The sequence below is a fragment of the Bombina bombina genome, chromosome 5 (assembly GCF_027579735.1).
Source record: "Bombina bombina isolate aBomBom1 chromosome 5, aBomBom1.pri, whole genome shotgun sequence".
NCBI classification, from domain to species: Eukaryota; Metazoa; Chordata; class Amphibia; order Anura; family Bombinatoridae; genus Bombina; species Bombina bombina.
This window is the reverse complement of record NC_069503.1, coordinates 1,065,213,109-1,065,240,425: the sequence shown is the minus strand read 5'-3', so window position 1 is coordinate 1,065,240,425 and position 27,317 is coordinate 1,065,213,109. Positions and strand designations below refer to the sequence as shown.

At 38.8% G+C, this 27,317-nt stretch overlaps 1 protein-coding gene across 2 annotated transcripts in view; it reads left to right on the top strand.

Annotated features, from left to right (window-relative positions):
* The window catches only part of TATDN1 (TatD DNase domain containing 1), a 106,314-nt gene that overhangs the window by 7,670 nt on the left and 71,327 nt on the right, over positions 1–27,317 (top strand). Inside the window, exons 4-6 of one of the 2 annotated variants that reach the window (XM_053715341.1) lie at positions 3,383–3,446; positions 15,193–15,336; positions 16,850–16,892. In XM_053715341.1, the coding sequence (XP_053571316.1) occupies positions 3,383–3,446; positions 15,193–15,336; positions 16,850–16,892 (251 nt within the window). Of the gene's footprint in view, positions 1–3,382; positions 3,447–15,192; positions 15,337–16,849; positions 16,893–27,317 lie in introns of those variants that run through there. The other variant, XM_053715342.1, reaches the window with a different exon arrangement.

The window sequence follows — 27,317 nt, the reverse complement described above, 5'->3', positions numbered from 1 at the left end:
TGTGTGTATCCCATTAGCAGAAATTTAAACATGGTTAGAAAAATTATTTGTTAACCCTTTCACTACTAAGCTTTTTTTTCACACCCCAGGGCTAAACCAACATTGAGCTTTTCATTTTTTTGTTGCTATCACCTAAAAACACTATTGTAAGTCAAGTTTCAGTGAGTGACCCACAAAAATTATATATATATAGGAGATTCAGAATATACCATCATTATATTTATATTTCATGGCAATCAACACATCTTTAGATTCAAATATTTTCCAATAAATACTATATGGTCTAGTTACCTTAGGGCAACATACATATATTGTACAGTATTGGATATTAAACACGAACTCTAATCCCAAATCAAAAATAAGTAAAAAAATATGCAGCATATGAGTTATTTTGCCTGCATGTTCTGTGATTTACCTCTGAACATTATGCTTGTATTTATAGAAAATAATTGTATATACAATTGTTGTAGTAACTGATTGCCATTTCCTATGATATTGAACCTTGAAGCTGTTACTGGAAAACCATATCACATAAATATTACAGTGTTCAGATACAAAATTTGTTTTACAAGTGGTGTAAAATTCACAGAGATCATTTTTTATAAACTGCTGTATTAAACAAGTATAGTAGCTGGTCTTCCCCAATTAAATATTTGTGTGTTACAAATGCCGCAGTTCACATTCCATATATGATTATCTCTTTGCTTTGCACCTGACACCTGGTAGTCTGAAGTACAAAATATGTGCGCTTGTGAGCCAGCAAGGGTTTCACTGCCAGTATTGAATACTCCAGTCATTAAAAAGGATGAACGATTTTGGCCTAGTGTAGTGTCATACCTAAGGTCCTAAAATAATTTGATCTATATGCAGATATGGCTTAAAAGGACAATCAAGTGACATTTTTTTATATGCATATCATTTATTAGCAATTAATAAGTGCACTAAAAAACAACTGCATACAAGACCAGTTTTAAATGATGTGGCACTAATCTTTTGTTAGCAAGGATTTGCAAAGGAAGAGCAGTTCACGGATATACCTCTTGAAAAACTAGGTGGGATTCATGTTCCTGATTTTATTTGCAGTGGCTAATTAGGGATAGGTTTAAACAATCTTGTTATCTAATCTATGCAATTGCTTTGTTTAAAGGGACAGTAAATTAAAAAGTAAACTTGTATGAGTCAGAGTATGCAATTTTCCAATGTACTTATATTATCTTCATTCTCTCGGTATGCATTGTTGAAAAGCATACCTAGGTAGGTTAAGGTGCGGCATTGTACTACTGGGAGCTGACTGGTGGTTGCACATATATACCTATTGTCTTTGGCTCACATGATGTGTTCAGCTATCTCCTAGTAGTGCATTGCTACTCCGGCAGCAAAGGATACCAACTGAATGAAGCAAATTTTATAATAGAAGTAAATTGGAAAGTTGCAGGGTCAGTTAATATCACCAAACTTAAAAGGATAAAAAAGCTATTGGTCTAATGCCCTCTCTGGGGGAACACAATTATCAGTCGTATTATACAGCAAAAACCTTAAAATTCACTTCTTTTTTCTATTTGTGTGCTTTGTTCTTTTGGTATCCCTTGTTAAAAAAGAATGCACACATATCTTACAATAATGGTGGTAGCTAGCTGGTGATTGGTGCCTGCACACATTTGTCTCATGCGATTGGCTAACTAGATGTGTTCAGTTAGCTGCTAGTAGAGCAATACTACTCCTTCAGCAAAGGATAACAAGAGAATGAAGCAAATAGAAGTAAATTGGAAAGTTGTTCAAATTGTATGTTCTATCCAAATTATGAAAGAAAAATTTGGGTTTTCCTGTCCCTTTTATTAAAAAAAAAGTTTCGAAAATGACAGTTTTAAAATGCTTTAGGTAGTGAATAATTTCTGATGCAGAAATACAAGGTTGAAATGAATGCAGAGTTACATTAAAAACAATTATCATCTTCTGCCTTGTAGAAATAAATATCCATATCTGTAGATAAAACTCATTTCATATTTTTACTGAACTACCTGATTTTTTTCAGGATCAGTGTAGCTCAGGATCAGTGTAGCTCAGGATCAGTGTAGCTCAGGATCAGTGTAGCTCAGGATCAGTGTAGCTCAGGATCAGTGTAGCTCAGGATCAGTGTAGCTCAGGATCAGTGTAGCTCAGGATCAGTGTAGCTCAGGATCAGTGTAGCTCAGGATCAGTGTAGCTCAGGATCAGTGTAGCTCAGGATCAGTGTAGCTCAGGATCAGTGTAGCTCAGGATCAGTGTAGCAATATGTACTTTTTTTTTTAAAGTGACAATAAAGTCATATTTGGACATTTATGATTTAGACAGAGCATACAATTTTAAACAACTTTCCAATTTACTTTTATTATTTAATTTGCTTCCTTTTCTTGTTATCCTTTGCTGAAAGTTTTATCTAGGAAAGCTCAGGAGCGGTAAATAATCTAGGTTCTAGCTGCTGATTGGTGGCTGCATATATATACCGATTGTTATTGGCTACCCCATGTGTTCAGTTAAGGCTGTAACACACTGCAAGCGGAGCGACGCGAGACGAAGCAGCTGCTTCTTAAGATCAAATATTTCATCTCTAAGCGCTCAGCTACGCGACCTGACGCAGCAGAGTGCTCAGAGATGAAAAGGCAAGACACACTGAGCGCACACAGTCGCATCTACACGCTGCGCACCGCTCTGCTTGCAGTGTGTCACAGCCTTTAGAAGCCAGTAGTGCATTGCTGTTCCTTCAACAAATGATACTAAGAGAATGAAGGAAATTCGATAATAGAAGTAAACTGGAAAGTTGTTTAAAATTGTATGTTCTACCCAAATCATAAAAGAAATATTTTGGGTTTCATGTCCCTTTCATTTTTTTTATGTGATTATTAATTTTTTAAATATATTTTTATTGAGAATTTTGTAAAACAACATGATATGACAAAATAAGTCCTTTTTAAAAAAATCCAACAAAATAATTCACATGAGTATTTTTTTCTTAATACAACTGTATTTGGCTCTTCTGTGGGAAACATAAAACGAGAAAAAGAAACTAAATAGTATGACCCCCCCCCAGAACATTTTCTTTTTGTCAAATTTCTATTCAAAATTCCAACACCTTTTATTTTATTTATCTAAGATCTTACTTACAGTATTAAATGCCCTAATTCTGTTGCAAACTATAAGCAAAAACTATCATGCAAATGACAAGTGAACTGTGTTATGTAGCACTGATATGGGGCTAATAATTATACCAGTGATGAAGTTTTTTTTCTTTATTCTATCTAAATGTGGTATTTAAAAAAATAAATAAACAGAAATGTTACTGTGCTGAATAAATCTGTTTTTCATAGAGTCTCCAAAACTAACAGTATTTTCTTTTTTTATTCAGTTTATGATTACTGGAGGGAATGTGAACGACAGCAGAGAGGCGATTCAGCTTGCTCAGTCTAATGGTATTTTTGTTTTGTTTTACTATAATCTAGAGTCAGGTGACCATGTATTTTGTTTCATTCTAACAACTGCACATTATATAACTGAAGGCTGCCTGTTTCCTGCTATAGACTGTTTCTTTCCTTAACAATTTAGAGCTAGATTACGAGTGGAGTTCAATATTGCGCTTACGCGATCACAATATTTCTACTCCACTCAGTAATACCAGCGCAGGTATCACAAGTGCGGCACAATGTGAACTCAAGCTAATGGAGGATCCGCCCCTCTAGAGATGCATGCTTAGATGTTTGCATTCAGCCAAAATGTAGTCTAATAGGATATTAATCTATTCCATATACAGCTGCTGAGGCTCACGTAGTTCCAGCATGCTTCAACAGGTACAGGTGATCACCTATAAACAGATTTGTAATCCAAAAAAGGTAATATTTAATGTAAATGTCTGACCTGTGGTTAATTGTGCTTAGCACAAAGTGAAACCGCAAGCTCACAGTCACATTAACCATCCACTTGTAATGTTCGGTTATTTAACGTGCACCCGTAAAGGGGCAATTTTGTCCCTTTACAGGCGCACGTTAGAATAGCACTCGTAATCTGACCCTAAATAAGGTAGACCTCACACAGAGCTTATTTCTGAAGTAACTGTCACAAAAGGAATCTGTGTAAAATTTGTCTAATTATATAATGAAAGTCAGTGGCTACTTTTAAACGGACAAATTGCAAACTACATAAATATAAACCTTCTTATATAGAATAATTTTGCAATGAAAACTGCAGCTTTATTTTATCAAATGAGTATGTTGTTTTATGTTTCTTCTTTTCACTGATTTTCCTGTCCCCAAGAACAAAAAAATAATTTATGTAAGAACTTACCTGATAAATTCATTTCTTTCATATTAGCAAGAGTCCATGAGCTAGTGACGTATGGGATATACATTCCTACCACGAGGGGCAAAGTTTCCCAAACCTCAAAATGCCTATAAATACACCCCTCACCACACCCACAAATCAGTGTAACGCATAGCCAAGAAGTGGGGTGATAAGACAAAAGTGCGAAAGCATAAAAAATAAGGAATTGGAATAATTGTGCTTTATACAAAAAATCATAACCACCACAAAAAGGGTGGGCCTCATGGACTCTTGCTAATATGAAAGAAATGAATTTATCAGGTAAGTTCTTACATAAATTATGTTTTCTTTCATGTAATTAGCAAGAGTCCATGAGCTAGTGACGTATGGGATAATGACTACCCAAGATGTGGATCTTCCATGCAAGAGTCACTAGAGAGGGAGGGATAAAATAAAGACAGCCAATTCCGCTGAAAATAATCCACAACCAAAATAAAGTTTAAATCTTATAATGAAAAAAACTGAAATTATAAGCAGAAGAATCAAACTGAAACAGCTGCCTGAAGTACTTTTCTACCAAAAACTGCTTCAGAAGAAGAAAACACATCAAAATGGTAGAATTTAGTAAAAGTATGTAAAGAAGACCAAGTTGCTGCTTTGCAAATCTGATCAACCAAAGCTTCATTCCTAAACGCCCAGGAAGTAGAAACTGACCTAGTAGAATGAGCTGTAATCCTTTTGAGGCGGAGTTTTACCCGACTCGACATAAGCATGATGAATTAAAGATTTCAACCAAGATGCCAAAGAAATGGCAGAGGCCTTCTGACCTTTCCTAGAACCAGAAAAGATAACAAATAGACTAGAAGTCTTTCGGAAATTCTTAGTAGCTTCAACATAATATTTCAAAGCTCTAACTACATCCAAAGAATGCAATGATCTCTCCTTAGAATTCTTAGGATTAGGACACAATGAAGGAACCACAATTTCTCTACTAATGTTGTTAGAATTCACAACCTTAGGTAAAAATTTAAAAGAAGTTCGCAACACCGCCTTATCCTGATGAAAAATCAGAAAAGGAGACTCACAAGAAAGAGCAGATAATTCAGAAACTCTTCTAGCAGAAGAGATGGCCAAAAGAAACAAAACTTTCCAAGAAAGTAATTTAATGCCCAATGAATGCATAGGTTCAAACGGAGGAGCTTGAAGAGCCCCCAGAACCAAATTCAAACTCCAAGGAGGAGAAATTGACTTAATAACAGGTTTTATACGAACCAAAGCTTGTACAAAACAATGAATATCAGGAAGATTAGCAATCTTTCTGTGAAAAAGAATAGAAAGAGCAGAGATTTGTCCTTTCAAGGAACTTGCAGACAAACCTTTATCCAAACCATCCTGAAGAAACTGTAACATTCTCGTAATTCTAAAAGAATGCCAGGAAAAATGATGAGAAAGACACCAAGAAATGTAAGTCTTCCAGACTCTATAATATATCTTCCTAGATACAGATTTACGAGCCTGTAACATAGTATTAATCACAGAGTCAGAGAAACCTCTTTGACTAAGAATCAAGCGTTCAATCTCCATACCTTCAAATTTAAGGATTTGAGATCCTGATGGAAAAAAGGACCTTGTGACAGAAGGTCTGGTCTTAACGGAAGAGTCCACGGTTGGCAAGAGGCCATCCGGACAAGATCCGCATACCAAAACCTGTGAAGCCATGCTGGAGCCACCAGCAGAACAAACGAGCTTTCCTTCAGAATCTTGGAGATTACTCTTGGAAGAAAAACTAGAGGCGGAAAGATATAGGCAGGATGATACTTCCAAGGAAGTGACAACGCATCCACTGCTTCCGCCTGAGGATCCCTGGATCTGGACAGATACCTGGGAAGTTTCTTGTTTAGATGAGAAGCCATCAGATCTATTTCTGGAAGTCCCCACATTTTGAACAATCTGAAGAAATACCTCTGGGTGAAGAGACCATTCGCCCGGATGTAACGTTTGGCGACTGAGATAATCCTCTTCCCTATTGTATATACCTGGGATATGAAACGCAGAAATTAGACAGGAGCTGGATTCCGCCCATACCAGTATTCGAGATACTTCTTTCATAGCCAGAGGACTGTGAGTCCCTCCTTGATGATTGATATATGCCACAGTTGTGACATTGTCTGTCTGAAAACAAATGAACGATTCTCTCTTTAGAAGAAGCCATGACTGAAGAGCTCTGAAAATTGCACGGAGTTCCAAAATATTTATTGGTAATCTCACCTCCTGAGATTCCCAAACCCCTTGTGCTGTCAGAGACCCCCAAACAGCTCCCCAACCTGTCAGACTTGCATCTGTTGAAATTACAGTCCAGGTCGGAAGAACAAAAGAAGCCCCCTGAACTAAACGATGGTGATCTGTCCACCACATAAGAGAGTGTCGTACAATCGGTTTTAAAGATATTAATTGAGATATCTTTGTGTAATCCCTGCACCACTGATTCAGCATACAGAGCTGAAGAGGTCGCATGTGAAAACGAGCAAAGGGGATCGCGTCCGATGCAGCAGTCATAAGACCTAGAATTTCCATGCATAAGGCTACCGAAGGGAATGATTGAGACTGAAGGATTCGACAGGCTGAGATCAATTTTAGACGTCTCTTGTCTGTCAGAGACAGAGTCATGGACACTGAATCTATCTGGAAACCTAAAAAGGTTACCCTTGTCTGAGGAATCAATGAACTTTTCGGTAAATTGATCCTCCAACCATGATCTCGAAGAAACAACACAAGTCGATTCGTATGAGATTCTGCTAAATGTGAAGACTGAGCAAGTACCAAGATATCGTCCAAATAAGGAAATACCACAATACCCTGTTCTCTGATTACAGACAGAAGGGCACCGAGAACCTTTGTTAAAATTCTTGGAGCTGTTGCTAGGCCAAACGGCAGAGCCACAAACTGGTAATGCTTGTCTAGGAAAGAGAATCTCAGAAACTGATAGTGATCTGGATGAATCGGAATATGCAGATATGCATCCTGTAAATCTATTGTGGACATATAATGCCCTTGCTGAACAAAAGGCAGGATAGTCCTTATAGTTACCATTTTGAATGTTGGTATCCTTACATAACGATTCAATATTTTTAGATCCAGAACTGGTCTGAAGGAATTCTCCTTCTTTGGTACAATGAAGAGATTTGAATAAAACCCCAGCCCCTGTTCCAGAACTGGAACTGGTATAATTACTCCAGCCAACTCTAGATCTGAAACACATTTCAGAAATGCTTGAGCCTTCGCTGGATTTACTGGGACACGGGAAAGAAAAAATCTCTTTGCAGGAGGCCTTATCTTGAAGCCAATTCTGTACCCTTCTGAAACAATGTTCTGAATCCAAAGATTGTGACTTGAATTGATCCAAATTTCTTTGAAAAATCGTAATCTGCCCCCTACCAGCTGGGCTGGAATGAGGGCCGCACCTTCATGTGGACTTGGGAGCTGGCTTTGGTTTTCTAAAAGGCTTGGATTTATTCCAGACTGGAGATGGTTTCCAAACTGATACCGCTCCTGTGAATGAAGGATCAGGCTTTTGTTCCTTATTGTGACGAAAGGAACGAAAACGATTATTAGATCTAAATTTACCTTTAGATTTTGTATCCTGTGGTAAAAAAGTTCCTTTCCCTCCAGTAACAGTTGAGATAATAGAATCCAACTGAGAACCAAATAATGTATTACCCTGGAAAGAAAGGGAAAGCAAAGTTGACTTAGAAGACAAATCAGCATTCCAAGTTTTAAGCCATAAAGCTCTTCTAGCTAAAATAGCTAGAGACATATACCTGACATCAATTCTAATGATATCAAAGATGGCATCACAAATAAAGTTATTAGCATGTTGAAGAAGATTAACAATGCTAAGAGAATTATGATCTGTTACTTGTTGCGCTAAAGCTTCTAACCAAAAAGTTGAAGCTGCAGCAACATCCGCTAAAGATATAGCAGGTCTAAGAAGATTACCTGAACATAAGTAAGCTTTTCTTAGAAAGGATTCAATCTTCCTATCTAAAGGATCCTTAAAGGAAGTACTATCTGCCGTAGGAATAGTAGTACGTTTAGCAAGAGTAGAGACAGCCCCATCAACCTTAGGGATTTTGTCCCAAATCTCTAATCTGTCAGATGGCACAGGATATAATTGCTTAAAACGTTTAGAAGGAGTAAATGAATTACCCAAATTATTCCATTCCCTGGAGATTACTTCAGAAATAGCATCAGAGACAGGAAAAACTTCTGGAATAACTACAGGAGATTTAAAAACCTTATTTAAACGTTTAGTTTTAGTATCAAGAGGACCAGAATCCTCTATTTCTAAAGCAATTAAGACTTATTTAAGTAAAGAACGAATAAATTCCATTTTGAATAAATATGAAGATTTATCAGCATCAACCTCTGAAACAGAATCCTCTGAACCAGAAGAATCATTATCAGAATCAGAATGATGATGTTCATTTAAAAATTCATCTGAAAAATGAGAAGTTTTAAAAGACCTTTTACGTTTACTAGAAGGAGGAATAACAGACATAGCCTTCTTAATGGATTTAGACACAAAATCTCTTATGTTAACAGGAACACTAGTATTAGATGTTGATGGAACAGCAACAGGTAATGTAACATTACTAAAGGAAATATTATCTGCATTAACAAGTTTGTCATGACATTCACTACAAACAACAGCTGGAGGAACAGATACCACAAGTTTACAGCAGATACACTTAACTTTGGTAGATCCAGCACCAAGCAGCGATTTTCCAGTAGTATCTTCTGACTCAGAGTCAATCTGGGACATCTTGCAATATGTAATAGAAAAAACAACATATAAAGCAAAATTGATCAAATTCCTTAAATGACAGTTTCAGGAATGGGAAAAAATGCCAGTGAACAAGCTTCTAGCAACCAGAAGCAATAAATAATGAGACTTAAATAATGTGGAGACAATAGTGACGCCCATATTTTTTAGCGCCAAAAAAGACGCCCACATTATTTGGCGCCTAAATGCTTTTGGCGCCAAAAATGACACCACATCCGGAACGCCGACACTTTTGGCGCAAAAAAACATCAAAAATGACGCAACTTCCGGCGACACGTATGACGCCGGAAACAGAAAAAAAAATTTGCGCCAAAAAAGTCAGCGCCAAGAATGACGCAATAAAATGAAGCATCTTCAGCCCCCGCGAGCCTAACAGCCCACAGGGAAAAAGTCAAAATTTAAGGTAAGAAAAAAATTGATTTATTCATATGCATTATCCCAAATATGAAACTGACTGTCTGAAATAAGGAACGTTGAACATCCTGAGTCAAGGCAAATAAATGTTTGAACACATATATTTAGAACTTTATATAAAAGTGCCCAACCATAGCTTAGAGTGTCACAGAAAATAAGACTTACTTACCCCAGGACACTCATCTACATGTAGTAGAAAGCCAAACCAGTACTGAAACGAGAATCAGTAGAGGTAATGGTATATATAAGAGTATATCGTCGATCTGAAAAGGGAGGTAAGAGATGAATCTCTACGACCGATAACAGAGAACCTATGAAATAGACCCCGTAGAAGGAGATCATTGAATTCAAATAGGCAATACTCTCCTCACATCCCTCTGACATTCACTGCACGCTGAGAGGAAAACCGGGCTCCAACCTGCTGCGGAGCGCATATCAACGTAGAATCTAGCACAAACTTACTTCACCACCTCCATAGGAGGCAAAGTTTGTAAAACTGATTTGTGGGTGTGGTGAGGGGTGTATTTATAGGCATTTTGAGGTTTGGGAAACTTTGCCCCTCCTGGTAGGAATGTATATCCCATACGTCACTAGCTCATTGACTCTTGCTAATTACATGAAAGAAAGAGCCCCTGCTATCCAATCATAAACTAATATTCAGATATAAGCACAAACTCTGCTAGCACATGTGCAGACTGGGTAGCCTACCCTCTTGTATTCCACTTATTCAACTTAGTTACTATTGCAAATAATGTTTTCCTATCATGACTGCTGATGCAAAACTGATAATCTACCTTTTAAAAGCATTTGACACCATAGAAGTTTAGGAAAGGAAAAGTAAACAAAAACTCACATAAACTGCTCAAAAGTATTAATCCAAGCCTCTCTGGGTGAAAGTCAAACAAGCACATTTTTTATATGTGTATTAGAGCAAAAGGCTGCAAAATAAATAATTATATATAAATATTGCAATAATGTTTCACTTACAATAATTAAACATTGTATGCGTTGTTGAATTATCAAGTTTAAAATTCCTTTAATTATTCATATATTGATACCCTTTGCCAGTCTCTGAGACAAAGCGAGATTTGGAGCTTATTTCACTGTTTAACGATTGTGGTGTGTTTGTTCTGTCGCCAATGTACCCTAATTATTTTTGATATCTGAGGCAATTGTGTACAAACGTTATGGCTATTTTTTTTTGTATCCTGTAAAAGAATGTTTCATTAAAGCTACACACGACCTTGGTGTGCATATAGCGTATAGCTGCAACAACTAATCGGCATAATCGATAATAATCGATTATGAAAATAGTTGTCAACGAATCTCATAATCGATTAGTTGGTCTGTGCACAGCACCAGCTGCTTTACTCAAATTTTATGGTTATGCCCTTAGCCTAAAGGACGTCTACAGACATTTTACTTTTCACTTTTTTAGGACAGTATAAGTTTCTTTTTAAGTTTACAACTACTCCTGGCTTATGTGCAACTCAGAAATAAAATAGGAGTCATCATTTGGATTGTTTATATAAAATCAGGTGATTTGGGACTATGCTTTGCATGATATATTGCCAAGCTTGTTATTTACACCTAGCCCTAGATTGATGGCATTTGTTATACGAATTGATGTCACTATTACCTGTTTAGACCATTTTTAGTGGATCGCTTGCTGTTGCTGATATATGTACTCTATAGATAAATGTGCCAAATTCAACCACTGAAAGTATATATCTGTTATTTTAAGAGTGGACTAGATATTTTTTCCCACTAACCTTATAGATGGTTATTGATATTTTTATGTTAAAATGAAGTCCAGGCTTACTTTGTTGAGAGGCCCCTTGCATTGGTGGAGAACTAACAAAGATAAATAGCCCACCTTGGGGAAATTGGCAAAACCCTACTTATGCATCTCAGGCACCTCAACCCCATCTGAGCGCCTTTTCTCTGCTGCAGGCAAAATAGCTTGCAAAAAGAGAGCCAGCCTCAGCCAGGAGCATGTGGACATGGTGACATTTTTGCATTTAAATGCAAAGTTTCTGAAAGAGTGAATAGAATGTTATAAACAGTGATAGTTTACCTCTGTCTAGTTCTACCTCTTTTCAAACAGTTTGTGGTTTTGTTTTGCTTAATTATAAAACTGTGTTCTGCTGCTTAGAAAATTGGACCAACAATTGTTTTAATCGAAAGTTTATATTTATAACACTCAGTATGTAGATTTTATTTAAAATATAGGAAAAATGTATTAATTTATTTTTTATCCGATTAGTCGATTAATCGAAAAAATAATCGGCCGATTAATCGATTATGAAAATAATTGTTAGTTGCAGCCCTAATATAGCGTATTGTGTTTACTTGCTAGTACTTGAGCTCTGACTGTGAAACTATTTTACCTCATAATCACTAGTCAGTTGGACTTGAAACAACCCTGCCTGTATTGGCTTTACCAGGGTAATTTTTTGTATTCTCGTGCCTTCTCTTTCAGTGATGATACATTTTTTCCGGTATCACAGGATAGACTATAGCTGAGACAATATTATGTTTCCTACAGAACCGCTCTACCTCCTATTGTAAGAACAACAACTGAATCTCCTCTGGTGTCCTGGAGTACATTTTCCATATGGTTTTCTATCATTCAGATAGAATTTACAGTTTTAAACAAGTTTCCAATTTACTTCTGTTACCTAATTGGCCTCCATCTCTTGGTATTCTTTGTTTAAAAGAATACGTAAGTAGGCTCAGGAGCAGCAATGCACTACTAGGAGCAAGCTGCTGATTAGTGTCTGCGCATATATGCCTCTTGTCTTCGGCTCACCAGATTTGCTCACCTAGCTCCCAGTAATACATTGCTATTTCTTCAACCAAGAGAATCATTAAAGAACATTTTGGGGTTTCATATCCCTTTAACAGTTTAGGCCATTTCCACCCATAACAATTTGACAAACTACAGTGGCTTTTTGGTTCGATACCATTACCAGTTTATTTCTTGATAAAAAGACATGAGGGGTTTTGTTATAGGTCACAATCGCCTAAATTACAAGTTTTGCGGTATGGTGCGGTACGGCTATACCGCTGAAAAATTGGCCATTGCGCGTGGAGTGGCTGGTCTCCCATATTACAAGTCGCGGTGGTATAGCTATATACAAGCAAGCATTTTAGCCTGTAACGCAACAATCTATTCCGCACTCAAAAAAAGACGTTTTAATGCGGGATTTCCATAACACTGTATTACAGGTTGTGTGGTCCGGCTAAAATGCTAGCGTTATAGCTTATACCGCTCTGAGACCAGCAGTTATGGATTTTGCAAAACAAAAATGTTTCACAAAACTCAATTAAAATGTTACAAAGTGCACTAACACCCATAAAATAAAAAAACTATACGATTACAAAAAAAAATGAAATTATCCAAAATAATAACAATTACACCTAATAGCCCTATAAAAACAAAAAAAGCCCCCCAAAATAAAAACACCCCCTAACCTAACAATACCAATACCAATAACCAATACCAATAACTACCAATAGCCCTTAAAAGTGCCTTTTGTAGGGCATTGCTCTAAGTTTAACAGCTCTTTTACCTAAAATTTAAAAGTCCCCTAACAGTAACCCCCCCCCCCCCAAATAAAAAAACCTACATCTTAAATAAACCTAAGCATTTGTATGGGCATTGTCCTTTAAAGGGCATTCAGCTCTTTTACTGCCCATCCCTAATCTAAAAAAAAAAAAACACCCCCAAAAAACTAACACCAACCCCAGATCTACTCACAGTTCCTGAAGTCCGGACATCCATCATCATCCAGGCGACGAGAACTCTTCATCCAGGCGGCGACATGTTTATGCATCGCCGGGGCATCTCCTATCTTCATCCCCATGGCGCGGAGCTGTGGAACCGCGGAGCATCGTCGCCGGCGCAGACATAGAGCGTGGAGGATCCTCTTCATACGATCACCGCCATACACTGAAGCTTGAATGCAAGGTACCCAATAGGATTTCAGTAGCTTTCATCCTATTGGCTGATTTGAAAATGTCAGCCAATAGAAATGCAAGGTACCTTGCATTCAAGCTTCAGTGTACGGCGGTGATCGTATGAAGAGGATCCTCTATGATTGATGTCCACGCCAGTGGCGACGATGCTCCGCGCCTCCGCTCCACTGGGATAAAGATAGGAAATGCCCCCAGTGATGGATGAAGATATCGCCGCCTGGATGAAAATGAATGTCCAGACTTCAGGAACTGTGACCAGATTTTCTGGGGTTAGTGTTATTTTTTTTGTTATTTTTTTGGGTGTTTTTTTTTTTTTTTTTAGATTAGGGATGGGCAGTAAAAGAGCTGAATGCCCATACAAATGCCCCTTTAGGGGCAATGGGTTGCTTAGGTTTTTTTTTAGACTTAGGTTAGGGGGTGTTTTTATTTTGGGGGGCTTTTTTGTTTTTATAGGGCTATTAGATTAGGTGTAATTTTTTATTATTTTGGATAATTTCATTTATTATTTTTTGTAATCATAGAGTTTATTTTTCGCAATTTTAGAGGGTTTTTTGTAATGCAATTTGTTTAATGTTTTTCGTAGGGTTTTTTTAATTTATAATTTAGTTTTTGTTTTTTTTCTGTTAATTTTATTGTTTTAAAATAGTTATGTTAGATTACTTTTATAGTATAAACTTGTTTGGTTTTTCTATTTCACAGGTAAGTTTTTATTTATTTAAAGATAGTTATATTGTAAATTTAATTTAAAATTAGGGGGGTATTAGGTTTAGGGGTTAATAGTTTAATTTAGTGTGTTGCAATGTGAAGGGCCAGCGGTTTAGGTGTTAATAGGTTTAGTTTAATAGTTGCGATGTAGGTGGCCGGCGGTTTAGGGGTTAATAGGTTTATTTTAGTAGTAGCGATGTCGGGGGCAGCGGATTAGGGGTTAATCATTTTATTTAGTGTCAGCATGGTCGGGGAGCGGTGGATTGGGGTATTTAGACTAGGGGTTTATGTTAGGGTGTTAGGTTTTAACATAACTTTTTGCCCATAGACATCAATGGGGTTGCGTTACGGCGATCGACATTCCGCGATCACAGGTGTTAGTTTTTTTTCTAACACTCTCTCTCCATTGATGTCTATGGGGGAAAGCGTGCACGAGCACGTAAAGTCAAGCTTTGGGTTTTGGCTTAACTTGTAATGGCAGCACTATGGAAAGTGCGATAACGCTAATTGTTTTGCTTTATTTACGCACCCGGTATAGCGCAAAACTTATAATCTTGGTGAATGTCACCATTGTCCTCATCATATAAGTTGCTACTTATGAATGTAGTTAACTATAATACATGCATTTTGTTCTGTGTGAGTGGGAGGTTTTATGGGTGGCAAAAGACTGGTAGAAATGTAGCATGATATAGCTTTGTGGCAGTCTTGTTCTGGTGTTGTTGTTTTGTTGTTATCATTACTGTTGAAATATTCACATTTGAAAAGCATATTTTGAATTGTGAGTTTTTTGTTTAAAACTGCTACTCATTTTTTTTAAAACCTCTTTTTATTCCAATAAAGTCCATGAGCTGTACTATTTTACCTAATCCACCTATTGGAGTTATATAAAAAAAAGCAGTCTGTTACTATTTCACATTGTTTAGCGCTGCTGTGTTAGTAACCCTGCAATTCTTTGTCAGACCGGTTGTACAGCACAGTTGGCTGCCACCCCACAAGATGTGGAGAATTTGAACAGGGTGATCCTGACCAATATCTCGCCGAACTCAAGAATCTACTGGAGAATAACAAAGGAAAGGTTGTAGCTGTTGGGGAATGTGGCTTGGGTAAGAATGCTTTGCTAGGAACCAAAATGTTTTGTCTCTTAACCCTCAGTGGATGCGTATGAATTACTGCAAATAAATGAAAGCCATTGAACACATAATTCATAAAGGGACCAATAATCGTTTGGTATATCTACAGTAGTAAGGTTACTACTAACCATGCTAAATGCCTCCTCTTGTACCTGCAGTTGTCTTTAAAGTAGTTTTTTTTTTATTTTATTTTAACCCCTTGTGCTGACTGGTCACGCTCCATATTTTTATACTGGGTGCTGTCATCTTGGGGCTTAGGTGTTCTTGCAATGAGAGATGCCTTCTATAGAAAGTAACGAAGCTCTCTGGGATACAGATGTGTACAAGCAGTTCCATTAAAAATTGGTACCTCTTTTCACAGCACTTTTGAATGAAAAACATTCCATATTCCTTTTGTTTATCTGTACATTTTGGATTAGAGGTCCACAAAAGGATATCACTAGAGGACCGATGATCAAAGATTCTCCAGCTTGGAGAGACATTTTAGTGTAGACAGGGGCTGAACTCACTAAATTCTGGAAAAAAAATGGTGGAACTTGGAAGTCCAAGAGAGATGAGAGATGCCCTCTATAGGGTAGAATGAACTTAACAGCACCTGAAACTGATATAACGTCTCAGTTGGCAGCAAATACAGATTAAACTGAAATGTTATAAATTTAACTTGAATTTTCTTCTAGTTTAGTACACATTACTTTGCCGCCTGTTAAATAGGTGTATTGTGAATTTTGAGCAGTCATTACCTGTATACAGCTGGTGAGATAAATCTGTAAAACATGCTTGTATAAAATGCTTAGAGCATATAATGAAAACTCCCCTGTCCCTCCTACTTTCTGAAACTATCAGTTTTATTTCTTTTAGAACAAATACAGTGTAATGTAATTTGTAAAATATACACAGAAATATACAAAGTATGATCCTAATTTGCTAGTTAGGCAGAAACTTTCAAAACATAATCAGAATTTGTAAAATCACAATCCTAAATGCACTGCTGTATATAGAATCTATAGACATTAAAATACAAAATAGAAAGTGCAAAGAACCCAATCTGAAGTCTAAAGTATTAAAATACAAAGCATAAAGTGTAAATGTAACAAAACTTTCATGTCATTCAGTGCTATATTGCACTGGGCTTGCCTCTCCTTTGCATCCAGAAATGCAGGGATCGCCCCTTAGAAAGTATAGCAAAATCTGCCTTTCTAGAATCTTGTGATACATCTTGCATTGCTGGAGGATTAATTTAGATTTGGGGGGGCTTCATATGTATCAATATTTTTATCGGATCTTTCGCTTTATTTTTCTTGATTATTTTAGATCATCGAGCCCTATGTGTCTGGTGTAATTGGTACAACAAAAAGCTGATACATTTTTTTTTTGTCAAACAAAGGGCTGTGGGAAGATGGAATAAAATCTTTCCAGATAACTTGCATTAGTTACACTATCTTATTCTTATGAGCCTTGGCTTAATTTTCTCAATCTTGTTTCATAGACTTTGATAGACTGGAATTTTGTCCCAAGGAAACTCAGCTAAAGTAAGAATGAATTCCTTCTGTGTTTTATTTTACTTTATTTTTGTCTGAAGTATAATAACTTCACTGTCAATATATTGTTGTTACAAAAAACTATATTGCTTTCACAGTTCTCAAATACACCAGTTGACAGCCCACGCCTTGCCTTACCCATCTCCACGTTACCCTGGCTTTATCTAATATTGATGCGCATAGTTGCCAACAGTCCCTGATTTCCAGGGACAGTCCCTGGATTTTGTTGTATGTCCCTGGATTTTTTTTGTCCCTGGAAATGTCCCTGAAAATCACTTTTGCACAACATTTGTTGTTTGTGTATATATATATATATATATATATATATATATATATATATATATATACACACATACATATATACAGATAGATGATAAATAGATATAGTGTATTATTTAAATATAATTAATTCCTAATGGAATATTATTATTATTGAATAGGTTCACATATTATTTGTCTTTCTAATTTTAATGCTGTGTTATAAAAATAACCATATGCCCAGAATGTGTTCCAGAGACTGGGTAGGTATAAGAGCTTGGTGCTGTAATCTGTATAATAAACTATGGATAAGTCTAAATGATACTATTACTTTCAAATGGGTGAGTTTTGATTGCAGAACTGAGTGGACGGAAAAAGTTGTAGGTCGTCAATACTTCAGTAATCCGCTTGCTTGCTCTGCTGCAAAGTGTCCCTGGAATTTTTTTTTTAAATGTTGGCAACTATGGATGCGCTTGTCTATGCTTTTCACATTTAGCTTATCAAAGAATAATTTTTTGTCAAACACATATATATTTAAAAAAATAGAGGGATAGGAAAGTCAAAATTTTACTTGCATGATTCAGATAGAGCATGTCATTTTAAGACATATTTAAATTCACTATTTTCAAATGTGCTTTGTTCTCTTGGTATCCCTTGTTGAAAATGAATGCGCACATATCCTACACTAGTGGGAGCTAGCTGCTGAGTGGTGCCTGCACACATTTTTGTCTTTTGTGATTGGCTGACTAGATGTGTTCATCTTGCTGCCAGTAGTGCAATGCTGTTCCTTCAGCAAAGGATAACAAGAGAACAAAGCAAATTTGTTAATGGAAGTTGTTTAAAATTGTATGTTCTATCCAAAACATCCAAAATTTGGGGTTGTCCTGTCCCTTTAATATAGTCCAATTTTAAAGGGTCATAAAACCTAAACTATTTTTTATCATATATCAAACAATTAAAGGGATAGGAAAGTCAAAATTAAACTTGCATGATTCAGATAGAGCATCTCATTTTAAGACACTTTTATATTCACTTCTATTTTCAAATCTGCTTCGTTCTCTTAGTATCCCTTGTTAAAAAATAAATACGCACATATCATACACTAGTGGGAGCTGCTGCTAATTGGTGCCGGCACACTTTTGTCTCTTGTGATTGGCTAAAAAGATATTTTCAGCTTCCTGTCAGTAGTGCAATGCTGTCCCTTCAGCAATGGATAACAAGAGAATGAAGAAAATTTGATAATAGAATTACATTGGAAAGTTAAAAATGTTCTATCTGAATCATAAAAGAACATTTTGGGGTTTATTATCCCTTTAATTTAAGCAACTTTCCGATTTTACTTCTATTATCAAATTTTCTTAATTTTCTTGGCATCCTTTGTTGAAAAACAGGGAGGTAAGCTCCCCGGAGTGAGTACATGTTTGCAGCACTATATGATAGCAGTTATGCAAGTTATTCATTTGCAAGAGCATGATGGATGGCATGCAAGGCATGTGCACACTACCTACCTAGGTATCTCTTCAACAAAAGAGTAACATGAGAACTCTTTTCAACATGTCCCTTTCACTGCTTTGTTTGTTAGGGTGACTCAAATTTCCCTATGTATCCATTAAAAAAAACAACTTTGTAGGGGAGCGGAGCGTGCAGGCGTCTGTGATGGCTGCACCTCTCTGAAGCTCTTTGCACGGAATAGGAGAGAACCGCCGCTGCACAAGCAATTCACACTGCTGTACCACTCACTGACTACACGTGCAGTCACAAGCTGATTGAGGAGACTACACGTGCAGTCATGAGCCAATGTGCCGCCAATGAGAATAGTTTCAGTTCCTGCTAAGCTGCGCCAATAGGGTACGATGATCTGTGACCCACTAGGTATCAATCAAGTATCGACCACGTGATATGCGTAGCAGCAGGCAGAATTTTTTTTAAAAAGAATTTTAAATTAAAAAAAATTTGTGCTGAAGCAGGGACACACCTACACACTGCCGCCGACACACTGTGTCACGACACAGTTTGGAAAGCACTGGGCTAGGGGATTCCAACACATCTTTAATGAAAGCAATGACCTGAGGCTCCATCTTAACCCTGAATGCTCCAGAGTCCTATCTCACTATACACTTGAATGATTTGTGCATTCAGAGATATCACCGATCAGCAGAGATAAAAAAAACAACAAGATATATATTTTATCCACTGCTGCAGCGTGGACAGTGTGAACAGAACACTCCCTAACTGTGTGACCGAGAAAGCACCTCTTTAACTAATATTTTAGAGAATGGTTCCCTGCTCTTCACTGAATGCGCAGTTCACCTACCACAAGACCCCCTTCTTCATCTCGCCAGTTGAATAACCCACTCATCATTCATCATCCCCCAGTTAACATTTCACATGCAGACAACTGCAGGAGAACAGCTATGGCACAACGCAGAACATCTTAAGTGGACAAACACCCAAAAGCTACTTCTGCAGGGTTAAGCTCCACTAACACCTTCTTTAAACAATTCAACAGGAAAAAGACCACAGATACACCCGCAATAGAAGGCAAGGATGACTCTTTGACTGACTGTAATGATAATATACAGCTACTGCCCTCCGCAGATCTCTATATCACCACCAACAGATGGCCCTGTCACACTAAAAGCTATGGAAGGCCTTATCTCACTGGGTAAATCTTGTATACGCGAAGATTGTGCAGACCTAAAACGAGAAATTAACTAATTGGGCTTCAGAGTCGAAAACCTGGAAGATGATAGGGAAGAACTTGTCAAGGACATGACCGACATGGCGCAACAAATACAGCACCAACAAACCACGATCTCAGAACTTGAATCCAAAACAGACGATATAGAAAATCGCACGAGGCGCAACAACCTCTGTATTAGAGGAGTGCCCGAAACAGTCACTGGAGATGCCTCCAAAACAATATTCCAGTCTTTGGCCATAGCTAACTCAGTAGTAATATCAGAGATCCCTATTGAACGGGCCCATCGCACTCTACGCTCTAAACCTGGTGAGAATAAACCGCCCAAAGATATCGTAATCTGCTTCCAAAGTTTTAGAGACAGAGAGAAAATTCTTAACTCAGCTAGACAGCAACACAATTTCACCTACCTAGGACTACTGATCCAAATCTTCCAAGATCTTTCTGTCAGGACTCTGCAGAAACGTAGAGACTTTAACTCCATAACTTCACACCTCAGGATGTGAAGATGGGGGTTTCCAGTATCACTCCAAGTTTTCAGAAATGGGAAAACACTGGAGTGTAAAGACCCACAAGACACAGCCTCCTTTTGCGAACTTCTGGGAATCCCTCCTCTTGACACATCTACGAATACTCCTGCTTCTCCCAAGTCGACCAAAACAAGCTTTCCCAAACCTCAAAGAAAACATAATTTATGCTTACCTGATAAATTTATTTCTCTTGTGGTGTATCCAGTCCACGGATCATCCATTACTTGTGGGATATTCTCCTTCCCAACAGGAAGTTGCAAGAGGATCACCCACAGCAGAGCTGCTATATAGCTCCTCCCCTAACTGCCATATCCAGTCATTCGACCGAAACAAGCCAAGAAAGGAGAAACCATAGGGTGCAGTGGTGACTGTAGTTTAAATTAAAATTTAGACCTGCCTTAAAAAGACAGGGCGGGCCGTGGACTGGATACACCACAAGAGAAATAAATATATCAGGTAAGCATAAATTATGTTTTCTCTTGTAAGGTGTATCCAGTCCACGGATCATCCATTACTTGTGGGATACCAATACCAAAGCTAAAGTACACGGATGAAGGGAGGGAAAAGGCAGGCTTAAATGGAAGCAACCACTGCCTGTAGAACCTTTCTCCCAAAAATAGCCCCCGAAGAAGCAAAAGTATCAAATTTGTAAAATTTTGAAAAGGTATGAAGCGAAGACCAAGTCGCCGCCTTGCAAATCTGTTCAACAGAAGCCTCATTTTTAAAGGCCCAGGTGGAAGCCACAGCTCTAGTAGAATGAGCTGTAATCCTTTCAGGGGGCTGCTGTCCAGCAGTCTCATAGGCTAAGCGTATTACGCTCCGAAGCCAAAAAGAAAGAGGTTGCTGAAGCTTTTTGACCTCTCCTCTGTCCAGAGTAAACAACAAACAGTGTAGATGTTTGGCGAAAATCTTTAGTAGCTTGTAAGTAAAACTTTAAAGCACGGACCACGTCCAGATTATGTAAAAGGCGTTCCTTTTTTGAAGAAGGATTAGGACACAATGATGGAACAACAATCTCTTGATTGATATTCTTGTTAGAAACTACCTTAGGTAAAAACCCAGGTTTTGTACGCAGAACTACTTTATCTGAATGGAAAATGAGATAAGGAGAATCACATTGTAAGGCAGATAACTCAGAGACTCTTCGAGCCGAGGAAATAGCCATCAAAAACAGAACTTTCCAAGATAAAAGTTTGATATCAATGGAATGAAGGGGTTCAAACGAAACCCCTTGAAGAACTTTAAGAACCAAGTTTAAGCTCCATGGGGGAGCAACAGGTTTAAACACAGGATTAATTCTAACCAAAGCCTGACAAAAAGCTTGAACGTCTGGAACTTCTGCCAGACGCTTGTGCAAAAGAATAGACAGAGCAGAAATCTGTCCCTTTAAAGAACTAGCTGATAATCCTTTTTCCAAACCCTCTTGGAGAAAGGACAATATCCTAGGAATCCTATCCTTACTCCATGAGTAATTCTTGGATTCACACCAATAAAGGTATTTACGCCATATCTTATGGTAGATTTTCCTGGTGACAGGCTTTCGTGCCTGTATAAGGGTATCAATGACTGACTCGGAGAAGCCACGCTTTGATAAAATCAAGCGTTCAATCTCCATGCAGTCAGTCTCAGAGAAATTAGATTCGGATGATTGAAAGGACCTTGTAGTAGAAGGTCTTGTCTCAGAGGCAGGGTCCATGGTGGAAAGGATGACATGTCCACTAGGTCTGCATACCAGGTCCTGCGTGGCCACGCAGGCGCTATCAAGATCACCGATGCTCTCTCCTGTTTGATTTTGGCAATCAGTCGAAGGAGCAGAGGAAACGGTGGAAACACATAAGCCAGGTTGAAGAACCACGGCGCTGCTAGAGCATCTATCAGTGCCGCTTCTGGGTCCCTGGACCTGGATCCGTAACAAGGAAGCTTGGCGTTCTGGCGAGACGCCATGAGATCCAGTTCTGGTTTGCCCCAACGATGAACCAATTGAGCAAACACCTCCGGATGGAGTTCTCACTCCCCCGGATGAAAAGTCTGACGATTTAGAAAATCCGCCTCCCAGTTCTCTACACCTGGGATATGGATTGCAGATAGGTGGCAAGAGTGAGTCTCTGCCCAGCGAATTATCTTGGAGACTTCTAACATCGCTAGGGAACTCCTGGTTCCCCCTTGATGGTTGATGTAAGCCACAGTCGTGATATTGTCCGACTGAAATCTGATGAACCTCAGGGTTGCTAACTGAGGCCAAGCTAGAAGAGCATTGAATATTGCTCTTAACTCCAGAATATTTATTGGGAGGAGTTTCTCCTCCTGAGTCCACGATCCCTGAGCCTTCAGGGAATTCCAGACTGCACCCCAACCTAGAAGGCTGGCATCTGTTGTTACAATTGATGCATAGTTGCAGCGGTCTGAGATGTAGGCGCGCAAATGGCACTATGTCCATCGCCGCTACCATCAAGCCGATTACTTCCATACACTGAGCCACCGAAGGGCGCGGAATAGAATGAAGAACACGGCAAGATTTTAGAAGCTTTGATAACCTGGATTCTGTCAGGTAAATCTTCATTTTTACAGAATCTATCAGAGTCCCTAGGAAGGTGACTCTTGTGAGTGGGGATAGAGAACTCTTTTCCTCGTTCACCTTCCACCCATGTGACCTGAGAAATGCCAGAACTATGTCCGTATGTGACTTGGCAATCTGAAAGCTTGACGCCTGTATCAGGATGTCGTCCAGATAAGGGGCCACTGATATACCTCGCGGTCTTAGGACCGCCAGAAGCGATCCCAGAACCTTTGTAAAGATTCTTGGAGCTGTAGCTAACCCGAAGGGAAGAGCCACAAATTGGTAATGCCTGTCCAGAAAGGCAAACCTTAGGAACCAATGATGATCTTTGGAATCGGTATGTGAAGGTAAGCATCCTTCAAATCCACTTTGGTCATGTACTGACCCTCCTGGATCATAGGTAGGATGGTCCGAATAGTTTCCATTTTGAACGATGGAACTCTGAGGAATTTGTTTAAGATCTTTAGATCCAAAATGGGTCTGAAGGTTCCCTCTTTTTTGGGAACCACAAACAGATTTGAATAAAAACCCTGTCCCTGTTCCGACTGTGGAACTGGATGGATCACTCCCATAACTAGGAGGTCTTGCACACAGCGTAAGAATGCCTCTTTCTTTATCTGGTTTACAGATAATCTCGAAAGGTGAAATCTCCCTTGAGGAGGGGAAGCTTTGAAGTCCAGAAGATATCCCTGAGATATGATCTCCAACGCCCAGGGATCCTGAACATCTCTTGCCCATGCCTGGGCGAAGAGAGAAAGTCTGCCCCCTACTAGATCCGTTACCGGATAGGGGGCCGTTCCTTCATGCTGTCTTAGAGGCAGCAGCAGGCTTTCTGGCCTGCTTGCCTTTGTTCCAGGACTGGTTAGGTTTCCAGCCCGGCTTGGATTGAGCAAAAGTTCCCTCTTGTCTTGTAGCAGAGGAAGTTGATGCTGCACCTGCCTTGAAGTTTCGAAAGGCACGAAAATTAGACTGTTTGGCCTTTGATTTGGCCCTGTCTTGAGGAAGGGTATGACCCTTACCTCCAGTAATGTCAGCAATAATTTCCTTCAAACCAGGCCCGAATAGGGTCTGCCCCTTGAAGGGAATGTTAAGTAATTTAGACTTTGAAGTCACGTCAGCTGACCAAGATTTAAGCCATAGCGCCCTACGCGCCTGGATTGCGAATCCAGAATTCTTAGCCGTTAGTTTAGTCAAATGAACAATGGCGTCAGAAACAAAAGAATTAGCTAGCTTAAGTGTTCTAAGCTTGTCAAGTATTTCAGTCAATGGAGTAGCTGTCTGAAAGGCCTCTTCCAGAGACTCAAACCAGAACGCCGCAGCAGCAGTGACAGGCGCAATGCATGCAAGGGGCTGCAGGATAAAACCTTGTTGAATAAACATTTTCTTAAGGTAACCTTCTAATTTTTTATCCATTGGATCTGAAAAAGCACAACTGTCCTCGACAGGGATAGTGGTACGCTTTGCTAAAGTAGAAACTGCTCCCTCCACCTTATGGCAGACGGTCCCTAAGTCCCGTGTGGTGGCGTCTATTGGAAACATTTTTCTAAAAATAGGAGGGGGGGAAAACGGCACACCGGGTCTATCCCACTCCTTATTAATGATTTCTGTAAACCTTTTACCTTTTAGGTATTGGAAAAACATCAGTACACATCGGCACTGCATAGTATTTATCCAGTCTACACAATTTCTCTGGTACTGCAATTGTGTCAGTCATTCAGAGCAGCTAACACCTCCCCAAGCAATACACAGAGGTTCTCAAGCTTAAATTTAAAAGTAGAAATATCTGAATCAGGTTTCCCCGAATCAGAAATGTCACCCACAGACTGAAGCTCTCCTTCCTCAGCTTCTGCATATTGTGACGCAGTATCAGACATGGGCCTTAAGGCATCTGCGCGCTCTGTACTACGTCACCCCAGAGCTATCGCGCTTTCCTCTGAATTCAGGCAGTCTGGCTAATACCGCTGACAGGGTATTATCCATGATTGCCGCCATGTCCTGCAAAGTAATCGCTATGGGCGTCTTTGATGTACTTAGCGCCATTTTAGCGTGAGTCCCTTGAGCGGGAGTCAAAGGGTCTGACACGTGGGGAGAGTTAGTCGGCATAACTTCCCCCTCGCCAGAATCATCTGGTGATAAATGTTTTAAATATAAAAGCTGATCTTTATTGTTTAAGTGAAATCAATACATTTAGTACACATTCTCATATGGGGTTCCACCATGGCTTTTAAACATAATGAACAAGGAGTTTCCTCTATGTCAGACATGTTTATACAGACTAGCAATGAGACTAGCAAGCTTGGAAAACACTTTAAATCAAGTTAAACAAGCAATATAAAAAACGTTACTGTGCCTTTAAGGGAAACAAATTTTGCTAAAATTTTAAATAACAGTGAAAAAAGGCAGTTAAACTAACGAAATTGTTACAGTGTATGTAACAAGTTAGCAGAGCATTGCACCCACTTGCAAATGGATGATTAACCCCTTAATACAAAAAACGGATTAACAAATTGAAAAAAAAAACGTTTTTTAAACAGTCACAACAACTGCCACAGCTCCACTGTGGCTTTACCTTCCTCAATATATGACTTTTGAAGCTTTTTGAGCCCTTCAGAGATGTCCTAAAGCATGCAGGGGACTGCTGAGGGAAGCTGAATGTCTCTGTCTGTAATTTTAACTGCGCAAAAAAGCGCTAAAATAGGCCCCTCCCACTCATATTACAACAGTGGAAAGCCTCAGGAAACTGTTTCCAGGCAAAAATCAAGCCAGCCATGTGGAAAAAACTAGGCCCCAATAAGTTTTATCACCAAAGCATATATAAAAACGATTAAACATGCCAGCAAACGTTTTATATTGCACATTAATCAGAGTATATACTTCTGATAGCAAGCCTGATACTAGTCGCTATTAAATCACTGTATTTAGGCTTAACTTACATTAATCCGGTATCAGCAGCTTTTTTCTAGCAAATTCCATCTCTAGAAAAACTTAAACTGCACATACCTTATTGCAGGATAACCTGCACGCCATTCTCCCTCTGAAGTTACCTCACTCCTCAGACATATGTGAGAACAGCAGTGGATCTTAGTTACTTCTGCTAAGATCATAGAAAAACGCAGGCAGATTCTTCTTCTAAATGCTGCCTGAGATAAAATAGTACAACTCCGGTACCATTTAAAAACAATAAACTTTTGATTGAAGAAAAAACTAACTATATTACACCACTTTCCTCTTACTACCTCCAGCTATGTTGAGAGTTGCAAGAGAATGACTGGATATGGCAGTTAGGGGAGGAGCTATATAGCAGCTCTGCTGTGGGTGATCCTCTTGCAACTTCCTGTTGGGAAGGAGAATATCCCACAAGTAATGGATGATCCGTGGACTGGATACACCTTACAAGAGAAATACCTGGTTGGAGATGGTGAACAAACTCTCCAAGAAGAAGCAATCTTCCGAACCTCAGGCTCCCCTAGAGACCACCTGAATCACTCTTCAAGGTTTGCTCTATAATTCTTTTACAGCCTGTAGACCCAATAACCAATGGACATGGATACGTGAGTTGCTAAAATATAAACCACTACTTTTCTTCACACTTAGTCTACAGACTCTGTTTTAACTTTTAATTTCAGTTGCCCTATGCACTTACACACCACGTAAAAATGTTTGCTAGTGAGTACACACTAGTCCTCCTCATGTTTGCACACCGGTCTTTACAAAACTGTCAATCAGTTCAAGTTTTACTTGTTACTCCGTGTAATTGTTATCACAAATGTAACTGACTTTTTGAATATTATGTTTGTATTATGTTCTTATTTGTTCCAATGTTTTGTTTAGATTAGCCAGTGGTGGGTTCTCTCAAACCGTGCTTAGGCCCCGCTCACACCTTTTAACTTTCTAACTTCTTTTCTCCCCAGTTACACCCTCTTCCTCTCTCCCTCCCACATATACCCCATCCTTTTATAACTAACCTTTTTACAAAAACCAAGCCCTGCCGCTTCCCCAGGCCTCTTTCCAGGGCCACCAACTTTCTTTCACCGATCTCCCCCCTCCCTACCCCTCTGGGAAACAGATTACCCACACCTTAACCTACTCAGGTCATCCCACCCAACTCTACCACTTCAATACTCCCTCCTATCAACTTATTATTGTACACCTCATAAGATCACCTCATGACAATTCCAGCACCCACCAACACTTTAAAAATAGCCACACAGAATGTCAAAGGATTTCTCTCCCCATAAAAGCGATCAATAGCCTTTCACAACTTCTATAAGAAACAAATAGATATCCTCCTTTTTCAGGAAAGGTCCAAAGATCCCTAACTTCCAACATTCCACTACGACGAACATTTTCTCAGGCCCCAACAGGAAAAA